This window comes from Canis aureus, chromosome 26 (assembly GCF_053574225.1).
Source record: "Canis aureus isolate CA01 chromosome 26, VMU_Caureus_v.1.0, whole genome shotgun sequence".
Classification (NCBI taxonomy): Eukaryota; Metazoa; Chordata; class Mammalia; order Carnivora; family Canidae; genus Canis; species Canis aureus.
Window position 1 is genome coordinate 52542512 of NC_135636.1, and position 23648 is coordinate 52566159.

The 23648-nt window shown below is 69.5% G+C and overlaps 1 protein-coding gene across 5 annotated transcripts; it reads right to left on the reverse strand.

Moving 5' to 3' along the window:
• Positions 1-2533: 2533 nt before the first annotated feature.
• CHRNA4 (cholinergic receptor nicotinic alpha 4 subunit) lies at positions 2534-17296 on the reverse strand. 5 transcript variants are annotated; one of them, XM_077873897.1, is made up of 9 exons: positions 17189-17296; positions 16282-16444; positions 15905-16196; positions 15314-15420; positions 12453-12604; positions 10152-10196; positions 9948-10057; positions 4966-6310; positions 2534-2903 (listed from the first exon to the last, which is right to left on the reverse strand). In XM_077873897.1, the coding sequence occupies exons 6-9, from the start codon at positions 10179-10181 to the stop codon at positions 2778-2780; spliced, it is 1611 nt and encodes a 536-aa protein (XP_077730023.1). In that variant the 5' UTR covers positions 10182-10196; positions 12453-12604; positions 15314-15420; positions 15905-16196; positions 16282-16444; positions 17189-17296; the 3' UTR covers positions 2534-2777. The 5 variants fall into 5 exon arrangements, with proteins under 5 accessions (XP_077730023.1, XP_077730024.1, XP_077730022.1 ...); XM_077873898.1 differs by lacking the exon at positions 16282-16444 and having other exon boundaries at positions 17189-17295; XM_077873896.1 differs by having other exon boundaries at positions 15905-16444; positions 16988-17237.
• Positions 17297-23648: the final 6352 nt, after the last annotated feature.

Here is a 23648-nt window from a genome sequence, read left to right on the forward strand (position 1 = left end):
GTGTGGCTGCACAGAGCCCGAGGGACCGGGGACCCACTGAGCGTGGCTGTGCGAAGGTCAACAGCAGGCAGGACGGGGAGGGCGCCCGGTCGGCCGGTGAGGGAGAGCCGTCAAGCTGCGGCGTTGGGCGGTGCGCCCGGGACCCAGGCTGCGGCGACCCAGCGTCACCTGCTGAGCCATGCCACGCCGCTGCCGTGCGGTGCTGCCGAGCGCAGGTCAGGAAACCCGCCCCCGAGTTCCCGTTTTTATTCAGAGAGGAAGGGAAAATTCTAGACTCGAAAGGACCAGAGCCCAGGCCGTAGAAGGGTCAGCGGTGAGCGCTGCAGAGGCGCACCCGGGGACACGACCCCGAGGGTTCTGGCGGGAGCAGCTTCCACCGCGGGGACCATGAGGTCTCCCGGAGGCGCTGACGCCCTGAGCTCCGCGTGCCGAGGCCGGCGAGCCCTGCTGGCCCCGGAGCCGTCCAGGGCGGGGACAAGCGGACCTGAAGACACTTGGGCCGGGAAAGCAGAGGCACACGGTCACCCGCACCCGTGACCGAGCAGCGCAACAGCTGTGCCCACGGGCGTGTCCCCCTCAGCCGTGCGGGCGACCAAGCGAAGCCGGGGCGGCCGGGGGGCGGCTGGGACCGGCTGCTTTGGGCAGCGCAGGGCCCTCGGTCACGGGCTGCCCCTCGTCACCTGGACCCGGCCCCGGCGCGGTGGGCAGGCGACAGTGGCTCGGGGAGGGGTGGGGCCCGGCCACCGCCAACATGCCAGTGCCGCTCCTGGGGACCGCGACCCCGGGCCGTCCCTCTCCCGGCCCCTAAGGCCCCGGATGTCCTTGTGACACCCGATCCCCATATCCACACGTGGTTAACGGGCAGGGAGAGGAGAACCTGCTCACGCCGCTGAGCCGCGACACCCGGAGCGGGGGACGCACACGGGGACGCACACGGGGACGCACATGGGGGACGCCGCCCCGCAGCTTCTGGTACGAGTTCAGGGCAGACAGGACGGACGCTGGGTCACTGCAGGGCTGCGCCTTCCCGGCCACGGCGGCGTCAGCGTCCCTTGTGTCCCGGGCCCGGAGGCCTCCGTGTCGCACTGAGTGGGAGACTCACTGACGGGAGGGCTGGAGAGCAGGCGCTCGGCCACCTGGGAAGTCTGCCTCAATGGAGAGAAGAGCCCTGCAGGCAAACACGCAGGATAGTGGCTGCGGCTCATCGGGCACGATGGGAACCTGCGTGGAGTTCTCGGGGGGATTCTCGGACGTCAATTTTTGAGTCTCAAAAAATCAGAACCAAACAATGAAAACAAGGAGAGAGACGCCTGCAGCAGCGCCGTGCTCTCCTCCCGCCCAGGAAAGCACATGGGCGGCCGAGCGCCCGGGCCCCTCCCCGCAGCCCCCGCACGCGTGGACGGAGGGAGGTGCTTCCGGGGGACCAGCCGCCCAGGGGCAGGGGCAGGGGCAGGTCACGGCCCCCTTGGGACCCACATGCCCTGGGGCTGGGAGGCAACCTCGCGGGATTAGGATCCTGGGCTCCCTGCCCCGCCCCTGGGCTCCAGGACCTTCCGGGCCCCAGCTGGGGTCCATGCTGCGCAGGTGCCCGGGGGGGCGAGGGTGTGGCTGCCCCCAGCCGACCTGCACCCAGTCCCGCAGCAGCCAGGTCCATCGGATGCTCAGTCTGCGCTGGGCTCTGAACGTCGGTATCCGCTCCGCTCTCCTGACCCGGGCACCTCTGGGCAGGGAGAGGGCTGCGGGGCCAGTTCCCACCTGCACCCCTGAAGTAAGGGGGTCTGGGGAGGTGGGGTTTGAGCATCAACGGGGGACCCAGACTCCTCAGCCTCCTGGGCCTGGTCCCCCGTGAACGTCCTCACCCCCCTCCCTGGTACTCAGGGCCTAAGGCCTCTGAAGAACCCGGGAGAGCCCACCCCACATCGCCCCAGGGTCGTGGGGAGACGGCACCAGGGCCCCAGGCTGGGGGCCCCTGGGCTTCCTCGGCTGTGCTGACCGCCGTGGGCCCCCCCAGCCCCATGACATTTCTCAGGCGCCCACACTGCCGAGGGTCCCAGGGTCAGCCAGGTCAGCCGTCCCCAGCGACCCCTCACCACACTGCCACGTCTGTGCTTCAGGGCGGGCGTCCGGGGGGCTGTGCACAGAGGGAGCCTGGGGGGCTCAGACACACGCCCTGGAGCCCCTGGGACTCTGGCCGCCAACCCCGGCCCAGGACTTCCCAGGACCCAGGATGGCAGACGTCCCGCGACCCCTCAGGCCGGCCCAGGCCCAAGGACTCAACCCTCAGCACAACACTCACCTGGTTCCTAATTTACCCAGAATAACACAAAACATCCCTGCTCCCCCCGGGCCCCCGGGATGAGATGTGAGGGTCTGCCTCCAGGCCCTGGGGTCGTCCAAGGGAGGGTGCCAGGCCAGGGTCAGAGCCCGGGCCTCCAGGGTCCCACGGGGACGAGGGGCATCCGGGGCTGGGGGGCTGGGAGTAGTGCACCCCGGGACCGCCGGGCAGACGCGCACCCTGGGCAGGAAGCCACCGTCACCATGCTCCGGATGAACTTTAATAAGACGTAGGCGGGACTCGGCCGTCCAGGCGAGAGGCCAGCAGGGTCCCCCGGGGACAGTGGCCCTTGCCAAGGCCCCCCTGCAGGACGCAGAAACTGGGGGACAATTTGGCAGATGGCGGGGCCCCACAGAACACAGCAGTCCCCGGACGGCCGGGCCCAGACCCCCGGCGAGCTCCCCAAGCCGCCACCGGGCCTGCGGGTGCCCGCCCCGCCCCGCTAGATCATGCCAGCCAGCCAGGGGGGCAGGAAGAGGCCCGCGGTCCCCAGCAGGCAGACGATGATGAACACCCAGAGGAAGATTCGGTCGATGACCATGGCCACGTACTTCCAGTCCTCCTTCACCTGCAAACAGACACACGGGTCACCGCCCGCCCGCCGCCGCCGGCCTCCTGCCACGGGTGCCTCCTAGAGCCTGACGACCCTGAGGCGGGTTCCGTGTCCCCTCCTTGACACGGGCCAACCCCACGCGGCGACCCCCTGCCCTGAGGTGGCCGGCGGAGGGGCTCAGGGACGTGGCCTGCCCAGCCGAGGCCCGCCCTCGCGGGGTCCGCCGCCACCCCGGCCGGGGGTCGGAGCTGGGCCCACCTGACCTCACCTGCCCGGGCCCCGGGGTCCAGGCTGCCTCACGGTGGAATCCGCTCTCGCTGCAGCACACTGGGAGGGGCCCCGTGGGAAGCCGCCCGCGACCCCCAGTTAGCAGCTGAGCACAGCGAGGCCCAGACGGGGGACGCCCACACACCCTGGCCCTCCTGGGTCGGCGGGTCTCCTAGCTCTGGCCCTAAAGCCCCTCCAGGGTGGGGGACACGAGCAGAAGGCGGGGGGGCAGGCACAGCGGGCAGGCCCCGCGTGGGGCAGAGCTGCCAGGAGCTGAGGGAGAGGCCCAGCCTGAGGTGGGTCCTGCACGCCAAGGCCAGAGGGCAGGCGGGGAGGTCACATGCCGCCCACTGAGCAGGGGCCCTGGGCCACCCACCTGGGGAAAGGCCGTGGTGCTGCCCACGTGCACCCGGGGACCCCGCGGCGCAGGGGGGCTGGGGCGGGCCGCGGTCACACACCCCAGGCCCCAACCAGGCCGGCCGCTCCTCGGGCCTGGCTCCCGAGCCCCCGCCTCAGCCTCCCCGAGCCCCCGGGGACGGGAAAGGACACAGCCCGGGGCTCGGGAAGGGGTGGCAGGGTGCAGAGCGCTCTCCGCTGCCACCTTCTGCTGTTTTTTCATGGAATCCGAGACTCCCCGATGGTTTAAAACCAAGCCGACACCGGAGAGCAGGCAAGGTCACTTATAAATAAAAAGTCCGTGCAGGACCGTCCGTTCCTGGGCGGCCGAGCTGCAGCGGCCTCCGCTTTGTCTCTGGTCCCCTGCGTGCGTCCCCCACCCCGAGGATGAAAGCCTCAGGACAAAGCCGCCCGAGCCTCCGCGGCCCGTCCCCGGCCGCACTTCGCTCCCCGGGGCCTCCGCCACCCGAAGCTGGAACCAGGTCGCGGCGGCCGCACGTGCCCCGCACACAAACGAGGGGCTGGGCCCCCACCTCCGAGCACCGCCCGCCCGCCGGGCTCCCCGGGGTCCGGGTCACACCCCGAGCGGCTCAGGGCCGCTGCCCGCTGCTCAAGAGCTGCAGCAAAATGAGGTCGAGAAGCAGCTTCTCCCAGGCAGACCTTCCAGAAACCTCCAGAATGGCTCCCCTGCCTCCTGAGGTCCGGCCGGGCGTCTGGGGAAGCCGCTCAGCCACTCGCAGGGCCCCCTGGGAGGTCCAGGGCATTGACCGCGGTGGACGCAGGGACAAGGAGGAGCAGCGTCCACGTCACGGCAGGACACGGCCGACGAGGACCCGGGGGACGCCGCGGGGCAGGGGCTGGGCCCAGGGCAGCCTGCTCTCCCTCCCTCTGCCCACCCCCTGACCTGAGGGCTGCCCCCCAGCCTGGACCTTTGCAGACACCCCATGTCCCTCCTGCTGCCCGGGGTCCCTGGGGCACAGGTCCTGCAGCTCGGCCGCATTACCGCCCCTTCTCCCCAGCTTGACATGCGGGGTGCTGGCCCACGAGGCCGGGCTGTGCCCCAGACACAGCCCCTGCCCTCCCCCTCTCCCGCCCCTGCCCCGGGGTGCAGCCCCCCCATGCCTCCCCAGAGGCACTCCGGTGGCCAGCGACTTCCCAGGCCAGGCCTCCCTGTGCCTGCCGGCTCCCCGCCCTGGTGACACAGGACGCCCCTGCCCGCACCAGTCACACGGGGCCCCAGGGGCCACCGCAGGTATTGGATGCTCAGGAAGGAGGGAAAGGACGGGTGGGGGGGCTCCGGGGCCTGGCGCTGGGTGTCGGGGGCCACACCCTCCTCCCGAGAGGAAAGGAAGCAGCGTCCCCCCAGGGACAGCGCCAGGGACGCCTCCGGACTGAGCCACAGGTGGACACTTACCGAGAAGTCTGTGTCCTCCGCCTTCAGGTGGTCCGCGATGTACTGGACGCCCTCCACCGCCCGCGTCAGGGCCGGAGACAGGGGCAGGTGCCGGGGGGGCGCTTTGGTGCCCCGGGCTTTGGGCACGGCGCTCGGGGACGGCTCCTTCTTGCACCTGCATTTGCAGGGAGAGGGCTGCTCTGGGGCCGGGAGCTCGGCCGAGCTGGCCTTGAGCAAGGCCGGGGAGCCGGCCACGGGGCCCCCAGCTTCAGAGGCGGCGGCGTCCTGGGGACCGCCGTACTGGATGCTCCGGGACCGGCAGCGGACGCCGTCCTCCACCCCTTCGGGAGGGCCGGACACGTGCTGGACACTCAGGGACCGGGCTTTGGTGAGGGGACGGCAGGAGTCAGGCGAGGGGCGGGGGCTCGCTTCCTCCGCCTCTGAGGGCCGCAGAGCAGGGGCCTGGCCCGAGGGCGACTTGCAGGCCGGCGGGGGCTTGGCCGGCTCGTCCACGGGGCCGCAGAAGGACGGGGTGCGCGAGGGGCCCCGGCTCTGGGTTCCGCTCGGGACGCCGGGCTCCCCCTCGGGCTCGGGCCAGAAGCCTGGGGCGCTGGCCATCTTGTGCATGGATTCGATGAGCCGCCTGCAGTTGTCCTTGACCACGGACGGCCGCTTCATGAAGAGCAGGCGGGGCACGACGTCCAGGAAGACCCGGCGGACCCAGGCGGGCATGGTGTGCGTGCGCGGCGAGCGGTGGTGCACGTTGAGCACGAAGACCGTGATGACGATGGACAGCGTGACGAAGATCATGGTGAAGAGCAGGTACTCGCCGATGAGCGGGATGACCAGCGAGGTGGAGGGGATGATCTCGGTGATGAGCAGCAGGAAGACGGTGAGCGAGAGCAGCACGGAGATGCACAGCGTGATCTTCTCGCCGCACTCCGACGGCAGGTAGAAGACGAGCACGGTGAGGCAGGAGATGAGCAGGCAGGGGATGATGAGGTTGATGGTGTAGAAGAGCGGCAGGCGCCGGATGACGAAGGCGTAGGTGATGTCCGGGTAGACCTCGGCGCAGCACTCGTACTTCCTGGTGTTGTAGGTGCCCACGGCGTCCACGATGACCCACTCGCCGCTCTCCCACAGGTCCAGCTGGTCCACGCGGCTGTGCATGCTCACCAGGTCTATCTTGGCCTTGTCGTACGTCCAGGACCCGAACTTCATGGTGCAGTTCTGCTGGTCGAACGGGAAGAAGGTGACGTCGATGCTGCACGAGCTCTTGTAGATGGCGGGGGGTGTCCACTGGACCCGCCCGTCGTAGAAGAGGTGGGCCTTGGTCAGGTGGGTGACCGCAAAGTCCCCGTCCGCGCTGCGCAGGAAGAGAGGGGCGTGAGACCCACCCGCACCGCCGCCCAGCTCTCTCGAACATTCTCGCTTCACAGGGGAGCAAAGAAAGGCAGGCCACCGGCCAGAGACGGGGCCCGGGGGCTGGCGGGTGGTCCCGGGCGCGTCACCCATCGCCCCCGCTCATCGCGCTGCCCTCACGGCCCACGCCGCCCCTGACACAGCCGCTTGTTGGTGACCATGGTGGTTGCTCGGCGGGTCGGGCAGGGACCGGGGCCGTGCACCTACCAGCACCAAGGGAGGAGGCGCCTGGTCCCTTCCTGTCCGGGAGCTGGGAACCAGCGGGCAGCCTGGAAGGGCCTGAGGTCGGGGGGCTCCTGTCCTCGGTGCGACTCTGCAGACGGAGCCCCACGCTCTCCTGCCCCTCGGCCCAGGGCGGAAGGCAGGGGGATGGCTCCTCAGAGGGGCTCGGCGCCCACCACATCCCCATGTCCTGTCCCGGTGGGCTGGGGGCCGAGCAGCCCCTCCTGGGACCCAGCACAGCCCGCCTGGACGCTCATGCCATGCAGACGTGAGGACACGGGCATGACAGTGGCTGCCGGGCAGCACGCCGCGGAACTTTGCCAGGTCCCCCGGGACAGAGCCGAATGCCCTGCGGGCCACCCTGGGGGCCGAGCAGCCCCGCGTCCCGCCACAGACCGAGCGTGCCAACACCTCCAAGCACCTTCAGTGCTCTCTCTGCATTATCCCCCCGGCGTGCGGCTCGAGCTCGGGGGAGACCCCAGGCCACCTGAGCAGGAAGGACAGGGCCCCTCCGGCCACCCGCCCTCAGCCTCGGGGTGTTGGTGCCGTCCAGGGCCAGGTGGGTGGCAGGCTGCAGGGCTGCCGGCCCTGGCCCCGGGCTTCCCTCGGTGCCCCCACAAGGACACGCACGGCCGGCACATGGGAGCCCAGGGACACCTGCTAGCAGCCACCGCCCCGAGCCCTCACCCCTCACCCCTCAAGGGCTCCGAGAGTCGGCCCGGCCCTGCTGCGCAGCCAGAAGCCCCTGGGTGCCAGTCGGGGTCCCCAGCAGGTGTAAGCTGAGCTGTCCGCTGCCCGTGGGTGGGGCCCACAGCGGAAGTGGTCGCTGGTCCCATGGCTCGGCTCTAAAGCGCTGCTGGGGAACCTCCCCACGGCCTCACGAGCCCCAAGGACAGCACCCACGTGCCCCACGCCGCCTTGGCACAACCCAGGGGCACCGCCGCTGAGCCACGGAAGCTGCCCGGCCGGGCCCCAGTCCACCCTGGCTGCCAACTGCTCCCCTGGATGTGAGTCAGGTGCCCCACCACGGCCTCAGAACCTGGCCTTCCGAGCTGCCCGCACCCCTGCCTCCCACACCCACCACAGCCTAGAAGCCCCCAGCCCAGGGGCCACCTCCCCACGCCTGACATCCAGCTCAGAGGCCCCCGATGGCCTCCGTGCCGATCCGGTCCTATGACCTCCACGAGCCCTTCTGCGCTGACGTCTAGGTCGGCGGCAGGCGGAGACCTGCAAATGCATCCACGGAGGAGCGGCAGGGGCTGTCCACTCGGGACCCACAGCTGGACTGAGCGTGAGACTGAGGCTCTCAGGGGGGTGCAGGACCGTCCCCCTAGCAACATCGCTCCAAACCCACAGCCTTGCCCTCTGAGGCACAAAGCAGACGAGCAAACATGGCTCAGCAAACATTCTGCAGGGAGATGAGAGGCTCCAGTCAGCGGCGCGAGCCCAGGTAGCCCAGATGCCCCAGGAAAGGCAGGGAATGTTCCAGAAGTTCACTAAAAGCAGCCCCAGGACTGGGAATCTGTGCCTGGGTCTCAGGGGTTCAATGCCACAGACAGGACGAGAGTTTTCTCCTGGTGCACAGCCCGCCGTGGCCCATGGCCGTGGCCCCTGCCCCGTGCCCCCAGCCTGGACCTGGCCCAGATCCCCAAGACGCCTCTCAGGAGGGCGTCCACCCCGGGACTTGAGGTCTGGACCTGCGGGCAGACGCTCCCCGTGACGCAGCATCTCGCGTCCACCGCCCACTTGCTCTCGGAAGGCACCGAGCGGCCGATCTCACCCGGGGCCTGGGTTCGAGGCCCCAGCCGGGCGGGCTGAGGCGCGGGGCAGGGGAGAAGGCGCTGGGATGAAGGGGCGCACCTCGAGCACGTCCGGCCTCGGCCCTGGAGCTGCGGCCCCAGCAGAGCAGAGGAGCCTTCCTGGCCCCGGGAAGCCCCGTCCGCGGGGCTGTGGGAGGCCTCGCGAGACCCTCGGCCCCAAGTGGACAGCAGGGCCGCGCATGCACAGCCTCCAACCGGGGTCCCCGCAGCCATTGGATAAGCCAGCAGCCGGGCTGACCGCCTGACCCCCCTCAAGCCCACGGCGGCCTGGTCAGCAGCTCCCTGCTGCCCCTGGACACGGGCCCGCTGGTGGCTGTGGCCCGGCCAGCGTCGGCCCCCGCTCGGGACCGTCCCCAGACAGCGTCTATGCCGACCCCGACCCACGGGGGCTTGTGAGGCAGCTACCCCGCTCTCTGGGCCGCGGTCCCGGGGTCCGTCCGGGTCCCAGGCTGCTTCTCAGCCGGCACCGTGTGCCCAGGGGGGGAAGAGCTCGCGCCGCAGCACGATGCTCCCGGCGTCCCAGGACCATGACGCCACTACGGGGTCTCTGAATCAGCCCCTCCGGGAAATGGGTGCTGGGGCGGGGGGGGGGGGCGGGGGGCGTGGAGCCCAGGAAGGCTGGGGCGGCGGGGGCCCCCAGGCTGGCGGTTGGGGGGCTGGTTGCAGAGAGCAGGGAGCCTGCCCTGAGGGAAGAGCAGCTCACGGAGTGGACCCCCCCACGCGGCCCGAAAACCATCAAGCTCTCCCCGCGGCCATTCCTGGAATCAGTTCCGTTGGGAGAGGAGCCCAGTGGTTGTTAATCAAATAGCAGCGCTTTATAGGTCAGGCCCAGCGCCTGGGGCCTGGGGGGCGGGGGGGGGGGGGCCAGGGACCTGAGTGCTTCCATCTGCTTGATCTCTGAGCCCCGGGCGCTGCTGGCCGGGCAGGGACTCGTGGGACGCGGGGACACAGGAGGGCCCGGGAGCCCCCAGCAGGGGTCGGGGGAAGGACAACCGCAGCCCCTCGGCCTCGGCCACGCCCCGCCAAACGCGGGCTTCCCGGCACAGAATAAGCCGCGGACGTGAGCGGATTCAGAAGCCGCCGCGGCCCCCGGAGGCTGCGCGCTTGGAGCCGAGCGTGACCGAAGGGGCCGGGGAGGGGCCTGGGCCGGGGAGAGGTCCCCAAGGCCGGTGGGGGGGGCGGGGGGGGCAGTCTGGGAGTTTCCTGTGGGGAGGATGGTGCCCCCCCCTCCCTGGCGGGGATGGACCCCAAGACCCGGCCCACGCTGCACCAGGGCCCGGCCCCTGCCGCCCCCTAGACCCTCCGCCCCCTCCGCCCCCTCCGCCCCTCCCTGCTCCCTCCTCTCCCTTCCAGAGGCTTCAGCACTGGCTCCCGAGGGTGGAAGGGGGAGGGGGAGGGGGAGGGGAGGAGGAGGAGGGCGGGCGAGCCCACACAACCCCGCCTCCTGCTCACGCCTGGATCCCCTGCGTCACCGCACGTGGACACAGGTGCCTGCCGCCCCAACCGCTGACCTCCCCCCGCTGACCTCCCGGGGCTCACTTGTTGTAGAGGACGATGTCCGGCCGCCAGATGAGCTCAGAGGGGATGCGGATGGAGGTGACGTTCTCGTAATCGGCAGGGTCCCAGCGCAGCTTATAGTCGTGCCACTCCTGGGCCAGGGCAGGGGGAGGCCGCGGTGAGGGGAGGGTGGGGGGGGGGCGGGGAGGAACCAGGGGTGGAGGCCCCCCATCCCTGCTCACTCACCTGCTTCACCCACACGTTGGTGGTCATCATTTGGTTCTTCTCATCCTAGGACACAAAGGTCAAGGGCAGCTGTGACCCCCGGGTGTGTCTCTCCCCCTCCCTTTCTCTTTCTCCCTCCCTCTCCCTCTTCCTCTCCTTCCCCATCTCTCTCTCTCTCTCTCTTTCTCCCAGCCCTGAGTTTCTTCGCCCACAAAGACAGGCCTCAGTTGAACATGGGGAACAGGTGACCCCAGGAAGGAGTGAGTCCCTCATCCTGGAGGCAACCAAGCACAGATGGTCAGCCTGAGGGGACGCAGAGGCAAGAAGAAGGACCCTGAAACTTTCCAGGACAGTGGGGACACGGCTTGTCTGACTTCGCAGGTGGCCCGGGGCCTGGCCCTCCCCCAGCTACGGTCAGATGAGGGGGGTGCACAGATGGCCCCCAAGCCGCTGGGGGAGCGCCTCCCTCCTGGACCCCTGCCCTCCTGGGTCGCCCCCCCGGCTGGTCTGCAGGCTCCTAGGGGAGCAAGTACCTGCCCCTCCTGCTGCCAGGAACACGACCTTGGGATGCACAAGGTCCCACCCGCTCAGCCGGAGACAGCGGCCCTTTTAGGGCCTTTAGGACGGGGGGGGGGGGGGGGGGGGGGGGGGGGCCAGGGCCTTGGGACCCTGAGGTGGATGAGTAAGGGGCTGGAACGGGGAGGTGGAAGCAGGAGACCCACTGGCTCCATCTCGGCCACCGTGGGGTCACCCATCCATGTGGGGAGGTGGACCACACGCGCTGGGAAGTCCCGAACAGCCAGTGTCCCCACTGACCCCCGACTCCCGCTGGTTAGTGGAGCATCTGACAGTGTCTGCGGGGGAGCACGACAGGCCGTCCCCCAGGCGGTGAGAGCCCAGCACGTGCTGAGGCCTTTGGGAGGACACGAGACCACGCAGGGAGGGACACGGGGCCTGAAGGGACGGGAGCTTCGGGGTCTTCACACCCCCTCCATGGCATCCGTGGGGGCTGAACGCCAGCCTCTGGGAGCCACAGCCACACCCCAGCCCCCCGGGCACCCACTGGAGAGGGGCTGGCCCTTGGGGGAGAGGAGCGCCCGCCACCCACAGAGGCCTCCTCCAGAGAGCAGCTGCCCGCGGCTCTGCCCCACGGGGAGGGGGCTGCACAGGGGTGGGGGTCGTGCCCATCACGGCCCAAGCTTTCCCCTTCACGGCCCAGGACCAGGAACGCAGGCCACCGGGCAAGACCACCGAAGCCAAAGAAATCCAGGGGGCCATCGAACGGGATCGGCGTCCAGGGCCTACACGGGCCGGGGGGACCGGGGGGTCTTGTGCCCCAAAGGCGCAGGCCTGGGCCCTGCCCTCCCACTTCCCCCAGGGGACGAGGACAAGCTCCCGGTCGGCCAGTTCAGGGAGGGGGGAACGAGGCCTCTTGCCACACCAGGCCCTGCCCTTGACCCTGCCTCCCCTGAGCACCCAGGGTGGGCCACCCAGCGGCCTGAGCACGTGCCCCACCCCAGCTCCGCGGGCCCAGCTCCGAGGGGCAGGGCCCGGCCCGCTTCCCAGGCCCAGAAGCACCCGGATTCCCGGCTCCCTGAGGCCATGCGCTCGCCCCGCCTGGACACAGGCCCTGCAAACGGACGGCGTGCGCCACCCCAACCACCCACAGACGTGCCGCGGGCCTCGGGCCACCGCCCAGGACGTGTGGAGGCCGCTCAGCAGCTGGCACACGCGGCCCGGGCACGGCCTGCCCCCGCTCCATGCACACGGCCTGCATGAGGCGGCGCGGGAAGGGGACCAGCCCCGAGGGGCCCAGGGGAAGGCCAGTCGCTGCAGCCGCAAGAGCTCCGGGGGCACAGTCCCGCCGCCGCTTCCGGCCACGTCTGCAAAGCCCAGCGGGTTCGGAGCGCTGCACCCCAGGCGCCAGGAGCACAGGGCAGGGCCCCCTCGACGCCCAGGTCCAGGAGGCCTGAAGGTGCCAGTCGGGACACCACTGAGGACAGAGCGACCGGTGTCCCCTCACAGGGCCACATACGGCCCTGCTGTCCATGCAGGGGGCCGTGAGCCTGCTCCCGGGGGCCCCCCAGATGCGGTTCAGCGCAGCTCACAGGTGAGGAGCCCGGGGCACACCCGGTACCACGGCGGCACCCGAGTGCCATCAGGGCCTGCAGGCCGCCCCCTCCTCGGGCTCCTCCACGGGGGCGCCTGGGTGGTTGGGCGCCAGGCCCGCCTCCCCTCACGCGGGGGTGCTCCCCAGGGCGAGCCTCTGCTGCTGCGGGGACGCCGAGGCTCCGAGCAGCCCGCTCTGCCCCCCGCACCTACCACGTCAATGAGCTGCGCGATGGACAGCCCGAAGTGGACAAGGACCACGTCGGAGATGTTGGCCACGGGCCGGGACCACTTGTTGTAGCCAGAGAAAAGCGTCTTCAGCAGCCGTTCCTCCGCGTGGGCCCGGGTCTCCACGTGGCTGCTCACTGTGGGGACAGAGGGTGGCAGGTGTCCAGGCGGGACGACCAGCCCTGGCTTCCTTCCAGTTCCACCCACTTCAGGACATTTGCACATCCTGCCCCAGCCCTGGCCTCCGTTTCCCTCCTGTCCTCTGGGTGGAAGCGTAACCTCCTCAGGGAAGCCCTTCCAGACCCCTCAGCCGCCCGCACCGCACCCCAGATACAGACAACGGAGCTGCTGAGTGCTGACGCGGCTCACTCTCACCAGACGGGCCTTCGGGAAGGAGGGGCTGAATCTGCAGCTACTAGCTGACTTCTGAAAACCTTGCGTGGACGCCCAAGGTGAGGGTAACCGCAGGACTCCCGGAGTGGGGGCAGCCCCGGGTGGGGGGGAGGCGGGGAGAGGGGGCCCAGACTGGGTGGGGGTGAGAGCCTGCTTCCTGGGGCTGCAGCAGCCCTGACTGATCACCCAGGACCCCCTGTTCTCTGACAGCCTGCCATGCGTCAGGGGTGACCCCACGCACTCTGCTTCCTGGGGAGGGGCCACTCTGGTCCAGGCCAGCCCCCTGGACCCCTGTCCCCGGGTTGCTACATCAGGAAGGGATTTGGGGAGGGGAACAGGGTCCAGGTGCCTGCCCCTGGAGCGGCCCTGCTCACCGTGAGTCCCGCACGGGGTGCTAAGGGGGGTGCACAAGTGCCCTAGGTCATTGTTAGTCCCCCCACCCTTCACTCCGCCCCCAACCTTATTCTTCCGGTCGGGGACCACTCCTCCCTGGGGAGGCCGAGCGCCCAGATTCCCTCCATCGCCCACGACCAGCCCAGGGATGGGGGCGCGGGTGGGGGGCTGGGGGAGCTGGGGCTGCAGCTGTCCCGGGAGCCTGGGGGCACAGAGCAGGGGCGGGGGGTGTCGCCAGGGTTGGAAGCCCCCTCTGCTCCCCCAAACCGGGAGGCGGCTGGGGTGTCTGCAGGGAAATCTGCCTGAGGGATGAAGAGGGGAGCGACGGCCCGCCTCTCTCCGCCCAACTTGGAGCTGCCGGGTCCAGCTCCCCAAAGGGCCGCCCCCGCCCCCACCAGCCCCTCTCCCGGCTCCGGCTCCGGCCCGGCCCGTTAACTCCCTCCTGGCCCGGCTGCCCCGCAGGACAGCCTCCGCGTCTGGGGGCGGGGGGCTCCGCGGCCAACCCGCTGCGCGCACCCGCGGCTCGGGACCGCAGCCCGGGCCTCCCCCCCTTGGGCCGAGGTCCGAGGCCGCCCTGACGGGGAAACGGGGCCCGCCCGGCGCCCCGGAACTCACCGGGCAGGAAGCCGGCCCCCAGCAGCAGCAGCAGCGCCGGCAGCGGCGGCGGCGGCGCCCCGGGGCCCCCGAGCTCCATGGCGCACCGAGCGGGCTCTAGACGCGGGCGGCTCCCGGCTCCGCCGCGGCCCCGCTCCCAGCCCCGCGCGCGCCCAACTTCATGCCCCCGCGCCGGCCGCTCCGTCCGTCCGTCCGTCCGCGCTCCTCCCGCGGGGCGCGGCGGCGGCGACCCGGCCGGGAGCACCGGGCTGTGGGCTCAGCGCGCGGCCCCGCCCGGCCCTGCCCGCCTCCAGCCGCCGAGGAGGGGGAGGGGGAGGGGGGAGGGAGGAGGGGAGCGGGGAGGGGGAGGGGAAGCGGGCGGGACGCGGGGGCGAGGGCGGGGCAGACCACCCGCCTGGAGGGGGCGGAGGCCGCTCGGCCCGCAAAGTTTCCGGGGCCGGGGCCGGGGAGGAGCGGGCCGCGGCGGGCGGCTGTCACTGCGAGCGCCCGGGGCCGTCCTGGCGCGCCGGCTCGGACCCGGCACTCGGACCTCCGCGCCCGGCCCAGCCCCGCGCCCCCCGCCGCCCGCCGGGTGGGCACGCGCACCCCGGCCCGGGCGCCCCGCAGGCGTCGGGTTAACCCCATCGCCCCCGCCCGCGTCGCAGGTTGGAAACCACAAGCCCCTCGTCTGCGTCCCCGGCGAGGCGGGGAGGACCACGGCGGTCGGCCTGGCCCCCGCGGACGGGAAAGCGGCCGGTGGGGAGCCCAGGCGTCCTGGGCACCCCCGGGGGGAGGGCGAAGCGGCTCCGCAGCCCCGATCCGCCCGGCCCCGCGCTGTGGACACGCTGAGAGGCGGAGGGGCAGGGTCTCGGCGGCTGCGGGGCGCCCGCCCCAGCCCAGCAGCCCGGCCCGCGCTGCCCTGGTGGGGGCTCTGCCCAGGTGGGGGCTCTGCCCAGGTGGGTGCAGGTGGCCGCCGGCCGCGCCAGGTGCCCGAGGCCGGCGGGGAGTGGCCGCTTTGTGCGCGCAGCCCGGGTCTGCGGCGAGGAGAGGGCGCCGCTCGGCAGAAACACCCGCGGCCACCGCTGCGCCGGGGCCCAGAGCCCCCACTCGGACACCCCGGGCACCCGGGTCAGCGATGCGCGCAGAGCGGAGGCTGCAGACGTCCGCGCCCGCCCTTGAAGGGGCACCATGTCTGCCAGGAACCCCTGCCTCCCTCCCCACGCGGCGCACACGCGGGGGCGCTCGGGGTCACAGGCAGCAATCCCAGGGGCTCCTCCCCCCTCCATCTCCGCAGACCCCTCCCAGCTGGCCTCCCTCCCCCAATCTCCTGCCCCTCCCCGACCCCCTCGCCTCCCCATGTCTCCTTCCCCTCCCCCCCTTTTCCCTCCCCACTCTCCTGCCCCACCCCCATCACCCCCTGCCCCTCCCCTCCCCATCTCTCCTGCCCCCCTAACCCCCCAGCCCACCTGCACTCCAGGTTGAGCTCTTCACACCTAACACACCTGCTCTGAGACCTCCGGGGCGGCCTCAGCAGTGATAGGCGGTTACCCTATTCCATGGGCTCCTATTCTCCCTGCATGGGGATGAGGAGGTAGATGCACAGAGAGGTTAGGCCACATGCCCAAGGTCACGCAACAGGTACAGGGTTTCCAACCCAGCCCACCTGGCTTCAGGACCTTCAGTCCTTGGGCAGAGCGTGTCCCAGGACTGGCCTGTGGCCCTTCCTGAGATGTCCTCCTGGTAGCACCCCACAGTCTGTCATTTCCTGGGGCCAAGGGAAGCCTGGACTGCCTTGCCCAGCACATGGCTCTCCCTCAGAGACCCCCACGGACCCCGGGCCTGGTCTGGTTGGTGTCCTGTTCCTGCAGGTAGGACCCCTCACACCTCCCTCTTCCTTTTCACAGCCAGCAGCCCCCAGCAGCCCCCCAGAAGTGCCAGACCCTGGATTCCTCCAGAATCTCCACAAGCCAGCTCCACGCTCATCATGAGAAGGTTCACCGAAGCTGATCAGAGTTGGATCGACCCAGGGGTGGTGCACAGCTGGGCCCATGCCTCACCTGGAGCAGGCAAAGGCCTCCTCCTCCTCCCCAGGAGACAGGCCACAGGAGGCTCAGAACCTGCCAGAGGCTCCCACTCAGAGAGGGGACCAGGGAGGGGACAAGTGCAGCAGTTGGGAGAAGCCGTACGTAGCCGTAGCCCGTTTTCACGTCCGGTCTAGAGAAGTCCCCTGTGCTGCCCCAGAATGGCCCTGCTTGGCCGCCTAGAGCCAATTCCATATTCCTTGGATAGTAACAAGGTCGCCCGTACTCAGGGTCCTTCCGGGAGCCTCTTCCAACCATCTCAGCATCCCTGTGAAGGAGAGGTCACATGACACTCGTTTGTCGACCTAGGAAGGGGAGCCATACACAGGCTTGTCACCAGCTGATGAAGTGACCTTTGCTTTGTCCCATTGTCCCGCTGTAGCAAACATGACACCTCTGGGGATGAGAAGCAATTATTCCTCAGGACTTGGTAAAGTTGGGGCTCTTGCAGTTGTCAGGCTGGGGTCAGATGAGAAAGGTTGGGCATAGGGGGCTGGGCCAATCTGTGAAGGCTTCCTGGAAGAAGGAGCACACAGGAATGTAGTTTCAAAGACTCCTGAGGAGGCTCCAGCCAGGCCCCCAGCCCCGGGCAACGGTTTGGAGTCAGCCTTGTCTCCTGGCCCGCAGCAGGTGCCAGAATGGCTTCGGGGCGGGCGCAGGGAGAGATCCCTTGGCTCTGGGCAGGGGCCTGCAGCAGTTCGCAGGCCAAGTCAGCTCTACCTCCTTTCCCTTCATCTCGACCAGCTCCAGCGGCCAGGAGGGTGGCTCTTGATGGCCATTCCTATAGGCGAATCCAGGCAGGGGCCCAGCGGAGGCCAGCAGGCCCGTCTCCCTGGTGCCCGGGGCCAAGCTCTGGCGGACTGGGCCCCGTGGCTGGCGTGCGCACGCTCACGCACATCTGTCCAACCTCATTTGGCTTTCCCTGCAGATTTGCTAATGCAGCAAGATTAATCGGGTCTAACTCATTAATTTGCCAGGCCCTCCCTCCCCACCTGCACCCGCTGGAAAGCCCTCCTTGCGGGAGCCTAGAAATCATCATCGTAGCGGAATTAGACTTACTCCAGGCCCAGCCCTCCAGCTGCTCTTCAGACTGCTGTCTCAGTGGAAAGGAAAAGCCCCAATTGACAAACAAATGAGACCAGCCCTGTGTCACACAGCCTTTGTGGCAGGAGCCCTGTGTCCTCGAGGGTGATCCCCGGTGGGGGCCAAGGGGAGGAAGGATGTGGGGCTGGGTCCTCCAAAACCCCTCCCCAGACTCACCCCCAGCCAGTGTCGGCCAACACCAAGGACTGCTACCGGCAAAAGTGGAAGGTCATCTCTGCAGGAGCAGCCTGGCCCCCTCCTTCCCGTGGCCCTCTCCACTCTCCACCCTGTCCCAAGGACATCTCCATGGTAACCAGTTGGTGGCAGAAACAGGGATTTGAATTAAAGGTGGGAGATTCAGCGGGGCGCCCAGTCCCAGCAGCACGGAGAAAGAGGCATCCAGGCCCCACCTTGATGGGGGCTGGGACGGGTCCATCAGGAGCAGGACCTAGGGGGCTCCAGGGGACCCCAGTGAGAAGGGGGCAGCGCTGGCAAGCTCAGCCTGAATGTGGGGGTCCAGCATGTACCCCCACGACCCTAGGAGACCTCCAACCTTTCACGAACCACATCCTCCATCACACCCCAGGCGACACCGTGCCTGATGTCTCTCCGTTCTTTCTAGGGTCAGCAGATCCTTCAAAACCCAAATACCCCTGAGGAAGGGGGCACACAAAAAGTACAGTCAGTGCTCCACTGTGAAGGAACATTTCGGAGGTGTTTTCCCTTGGTCCCCCACAATCTACCCCAAAGCTAGGCTTTGTTTCTCTCCCTAGGACTCCTCACCACCAGATGGTGGTCACCACCAGGGTCTCCCCCGACCCTGCACCTCTGCCAATAAAGTAAGTTCAGAGGGAAGGTTGTAGGCTTTGTACAGTGTCTGGCTTTTAGTACAGTCTGGGTAAACATGTTAAATGCAAGGATGAATGGATGGGTGGATGGTGGAGGGTGGGTGGAGAGTGGATGGTGGGGGGTGGATGGTAGGTGGGTGGAGGGTGGAGGATGGGTGGTGGATGGGTGGATGGATACCTATCAAAAGGCATAAGGAAAGCCAGGCCCAGAGTGGGCCCCAGTTGCGCCTCCCATCGACCCCACTGTGGCCTGGCCCCTATACACTCAGGCTGAGAGGATTTAGGTGTTTGGGGTTGGTCCTGGGCTCACGGGCAGGTGACATCTGCCTGGAGGGAGGAGTGGTCAGGCAGGAGCAAGGACGCTGGGAATGGGGGACCCCTTTCACCTCATTGATTCCCTGTCATCCATCAGGAGGGGGACAGGAGTGAATCAGGATTTAGTGGCTCTCACTGGGCCTGGCAAGGCCCCCCGCCCTCAGGTCGGGGGTCGTGCCTGCCCCCTGGCTGCCCTTGAAGCTCTCCTCCCAGCCGGCCCCTCCCGGTGATGCATCGTGGAGCGGCCCCACCAGGGCCCCGGCTGGCGCTGGCTGCCCTCCCCCTGGGGCCTTGAGCTGGAGCCCCTCAGCAGGAGCCCTGGCCCAGCGCACACCGCCAGCGAGGCCTTGAGGGGAGCCGTGTCCACCCCCGCCACGCCCACCACCCGCGGAGCCGAGTCCTCTGGGCCGGGAGGCTCCCCCGCCCACCTCCCCGCCGGCCGCGTGCTCCCGGCTCTCAGCACCGCGGACAGCTCCCGGCCCCGCCCCGCCCCGTGGCCACGCCCCCTCCCGGCCTCGCCCCCTCCCGGCCTCGCCCCCCCACCCCTTGCGGAGAGCTCCTCGCGGGTCCCTGAAGGCCACGCAGGCGGGCGGAGGGGGAGGGGAGGGGAGGGGAGGGGGAGGGGGTCGCTGTTGAAAGACCCCCGGATGCTCCCCGGGGAGAGGAGGGGGCGGTGCCAGAGGAAGGCGGGCCGGGCCCTCCCGGACCAGCCCGCGCCCGACCTTCAGGAGCGCCCGAGCCCGCCGCCTGCACCCGGGCTCGCCCCCCTCTGCGGGGTCTGCTTAGACGGAGAATTGATCTGCGGCCGGCTGGCCTCCCGGGTGGCCGCCCCGCCCCCCCCCACCCCCCCCACCCCCGCCCCAGCGCCGCCTGCCGCTCTGCTAAGCCGCCGATTGTCTATGACACACCCCGAGGAGGCTCCAGCTCCAGCGAGAGGCGCAGAGCCAGGGGACTGGGGTTGTGCGGCCGGCGGTGACCCTGGGCTCCCGGGCGGGCCGCAGCCGATGCCTCCCGGGGCCTGTCTCCCCAGCTGCTCACTGGGAACAGGAACAGTCCCCAACCCCGCGGCTCAGTGCGAGGATGGAGACCGGGGCCAGCTGGCCACTTGGGACCCGGCTTAGGGTGCAGCAGCTGCTGAATTGGGCCACCACGGAATGGCCGCTAAATGGCTCTTCTTTCTCAGGAGGAGGATCTCTGTGTCGGCCGCCGAGGGGCAGCACATGGGGTCGCACCCCAAGGGCCTTCAGAGCCCAACCACGGAGCTCTCGGGCCAGGCCGCGGGCAGCACGATCCAGAGCTGCACCTTAGCCCTGTGGGCCCTGCCCCCTGCCCCCAGCCCCAGGGGCTGCAGAGCCACCCAGCAGCTTCGCGCCCAACGCAGGGGCCGAGGACCCCACCAGGGCTCTGTCCAGGGGCCTAACCCAGGACCAGACGACACCAGACAACAGGCCCCTGGACGCACGCCCGCCCCTCGTGCTGGCAGACACACCGAGCCCTCTGGCTGCAGACCCGGAGCAGACTTTGGGACAAGGAGCGAGTCCAGCACCGTGTGAAGAATTGCATCCTGATGGCTGTCGGCGCCCTTTGTCCCGGCCAGCTGGCCGCCTGCTGGTTCCTCGCGTGAGCCTTCGGGGCGGATGTGGACATCCAGGAGGATCCAAGCCGCGTTCCTGGAAGGAGGGGGTCCTAGGGGAGGGGGCAGGCTGCTCACAGGCTGGCTGGCTCTGCGTGCAGAGGGAGAGCAGAGCCGGTGGGAGACGCCGTGGCCCTTCCGGAGAACCCTAGGTCCTCCCCACAGAGCCTCCCCCGTCTCCCTCCCCTCCTGGTCATCTTGCCCTCTCTCGGCCCCTGACCCGGCACGGGGCAGAGAAGAGACTTCCGCAGTTTCAGATGGAGCCCAGCCTGGGCCTGAGACCCCCGAGGCCTGGCCCCTTCCGGGCCGATGGACACACCACATCCGCGCACGGAGAGGCCCTGAGCCCAGCAGCCCTGATGTCAGCACCGTGTGGGGGCCCCCCTCCTGAGGGCACAGTGGTGCGTGGGGTCTGGGCTAGCCCAACTCTGCTGATCCACAGGCAGCCCCAAACCCCTGGCTGTGGGCGTCCCTCTCCCCCACCAAACCCTGAGACCCTGGGGCAAGTGGCTGCGGGGAGCTCCTAGAGGAGGGGCCAGGGAGCTCCTAGAGGAGGGGCCAGGCCATCGGTGCATCCTGCCCCAGGGGCGTGGGCACGCCCACAAAGCCCCACTGAGCAGCCCCAGGGCCTCCAAGGGAGGGAGAAGCATGCCCTGAAGCTGGAAACTGGGACTTGATCCTCAAACACTGGCCCCACCTGCCAGGGAGGGGAGACGAGGCCTCGTGCAGGCTCCCACTGGCCCTGGCACCGGAGGAGGGCTCTGCTACCTGCAGGTCGGAGACAGCGCCGAGGCCCTCCCCGGCTTGTCACCTCTGCCCCTGGGCACGTCCCGGGCCCCACCTTTGGAGAGGCATGGGTGAGCCATGGGGCCCCAAGTCAGGAGACTGAGGCCCAGGCCCCAGCCTGCCCGCCCCCCCAGCCCAGGAGAGGAGCGAGGGCAAGGCCACCCCCAGCTCAGCCTCCTGCCCACAACATGGGGGTGCAGCCCTTGCCTCCCCAGCTCTGAGCAGGGATGTCAGAAAGCTCCCTGTTGCAGTGGACACGGGGCAGGGGCGTCAGTGCGGCCGTCCCAGGACAATGGCCCTGAGGAGCCCCCACGCTGACACCTGCTGCCCTGTCACCATCTCAGGCCCCTTGGGGAGCCCCACAGTCTGGCGGCCTGTGGGCCAGGCTGGATCCTGCGACAGACGCTGTGGGCCAGTCCCGAGGAGCCTGAGTTCCCACAAACAGGCCAGAAAAGACAGTGGTGCGGCGCCCCGGCCCTGGCGGTGCAAACAGTGGGCTGCAGAGATGGGCAGAGGGGCCCCAGGCCACGGCCCGCAGAGGAGCCCCGCATGGATGCAAGGCCGGCAGGCTACAGGCCCGGAGGAGGCCACAGGCCAGCCCCCCCCCACCCCCCCACCCCACCCCCGCCTCCGCCCGCCCTGCCGGCCCTCGAGCAGGGAAGGCGGCCCCCATCGCAGCCCGCCCAAACCCGGCACGCGCTGCCCTTCCCAGCCTCGGGGATGGGCACTGGGCTCCGCACACACGGTGACCCCCAGAGCAGAGGTGACTGGATTTGCAAGTCAGCACATTCCTGTGGAAGTGCTGCGAGGGTGGGGGGGGGTGCAGGGTCTGTCCTCTGCAGTCCTGTCCTCCTCAGTCCCCCTACGGCTGGTGCCTGAGACATGGGAGGAGTGTCACACCGGGACGCCATCCCCCTGTCCCCCTGAGGTGGAGCTGCTGCCCCCTGCGCTCCCCTGCTCCCCTCCGTGGGCCACCCGGGGTACACGCGCCTCTCATCTCACCCTGGGCTGGAGCTCTGCTGGGGGGGGCAGGTGGATGAAGTGGGACCTGGCACCTCTGGGCCCCAGGGCTTCGGGGAGGAAGCCCACCCGAGGATCCCCGGGCTCCGGGGAGAGCAAGAGGAGAGCCCGAGAGGCGGCGGCTGGCTCAGTCCGCGGAGCGCCCGATTCTTCTCAGGATCATGACGTCAAGCCCCACGTTGGGCGCAGAGCTTACGTCTTAAAGTGCATCGGACAACGGACCAACACTTTGTACGCCTCGAACTGACACAAGGTTATACATTGATTATAGCTCAACAGAGCTAGAAACATAAATAATAAGATGTCAAAAAAAAAAAAAAAAAAGAGGAGCGCTCCGGTGGTTGAGGTGCCCCAGGCGGGTTCCCGGGGCCCCGCGTCTCCCTGTGTGGCCCCGGCACGCGGACCCAGCGAGGGAGCCCCCAGTCCCTTTCTGGAAGAGAGGCCTCCACGCAGGGGCCCAGGAGCCAGGGCCGCCGAAGGTGCCCACGGAAGGAGACGGAGCCGTTGACTAGGTCCTGACCAAGTAGCATATTGACGAGGGCCCCGCAGGACACGTTCGCGGGACCTGTCACCGCCCGGGAGCCCCACTCCACCCGCCTCCGAGGTTCTGAGCTCATCCCTGGCATCATCTGGGGAGCGGGAGGGGGAAGGAAGCGGAGCTTATTGGCAGCGGGGAGTACTTTGATTTCTGGCATATTCTAACACTCGTCGTACCAGACGGAGGCCACACGGTTGTTCTGCGGCTCCCGTGGTGACGAAGCTGAGGTCCCCTGGCCACCTCCAGCATCACTGCTCCTCGACACCCCGCCCGCCGTCGCCCTGAGCTGTGCGGAGTCCACCGCTCAGGAGAGCTCGTAAATCCAGCTTTGCTTCCTGTTGACAGAGACGCGTCTGCAAATAGCTCCTCGCGCTCCAAGAACCAGGAGACGGAGCCAAGGCCGCGGTGCCAGCGCCCCCCCAGCCACCTGGGCAGGGCCGCCCGCCGCTCATGAATATTCACGTCTTCCTAATCACGCCAGGAGGCCGGCTTCTGTGGCTCCAGTCCCCGCACCCGGGCGGTCAGGCCCCTTGGACTGTCCCGGGCCAGCACCCTGCTCCGACTCGTCGCCTCTCCGAAGCACTTGCCGCGTCCCTGGCCTGCTCCCAGGGAGACCCTGGCCCCCGTCCCGGTCCTGGGTGGAGAAAATCGCCCTGACGTCGGTTGGCAGAGTTTAGACGCGCGGCCCCGACGCTGGAGACACAGATCTGGCTGTGGCAGCTGCGGAGGGTGGCACATGTCCCCCCCGGCCCACCGCATCCGGGATGGCGTTTCCCCGAGCGGGACTGGTGTCGCTCCATCAGCCATCAGCTCAGGGCAGACACCCGGGCACGGGGGCCGGGGCTGCGATACACGCAGGAGGAGGGTGGCCGCTGAGGAGCCTGGCTCCCCTCTGTGTGCAGGTGTCCCCAGAGTGCCTGCCGCAGGCTGGGTGTCGGTCTGGGGGGCTCTGGGCTGTGCGGGAGGGTGGATGTGCGACCACGGGGAGGGGGGCGGTGAGCCCAGCAGCTGGGGCAGCAGGCGGAGGGAACCTGGGTGGGCCCGGGCGCCCCCCGCACCCCGCCCCCCGCCCCTGGCCTTTTCTGAGCACACGCCGGGTGGCCCAGGCCTGCGGGCGCCTGATGCCCACTGGCTGGGGTGATGCCGGCGGATGGCGAGGCCGTGGCCTCCGTGGGTCTCGGTGGGCAGTGGCTGCCGCGTTCCGGGAGGCCGCAGGGCGCCGCCTTGGGGCTGGGCCCTTCCGTCCCAGGAAGCGTACCCCGGGGCCGCCGCCACCCCCACCTTGAGTTGGGGACCTTACCCGGCAACCTTCCCTTCCCCCGCGTGACAAGTCTGTTGTCCTCCTGGAAGGTCGGCTTCACAGAGTGACCAGGAGAGGCAAGGCCATGGGGACATGAGCCTGGAGTGCTCCGACCCCACCGGCCGATGGCCCCCTCCAGCTCCCCTCCCGGCCCTGGGCGCCCCCCCCGCCAGCTGAGAGGGGCACGTCTGCCCCAG

Excerpts from the sequence above, each read along its gene's own strand:
- CHRNA4 (XM_077873895.1), bottom strand. The coding sequence starts at position 13,947 with ATGGAGCTCGGGGGCCCCGGGGCGCCGCCGCCGCCGCTGCCGGCGCTG. Across the intron at positions 10,197-12,452 it reads TCGCGCAGCTCATTGACGTG|GATGAGAAGAACCAAATGAT; the intron begins GTAGGTGCGGGG and ends TTTGTGTCCTAG. Across the intron at positions 2,904-4,965 it reads CGGAGGACACAGACTTCTCG|GTGAAGGAGGACTGGAAGTA; the intron begins GTAAGTGTCCAC and ends GTCTGTTTGCAG.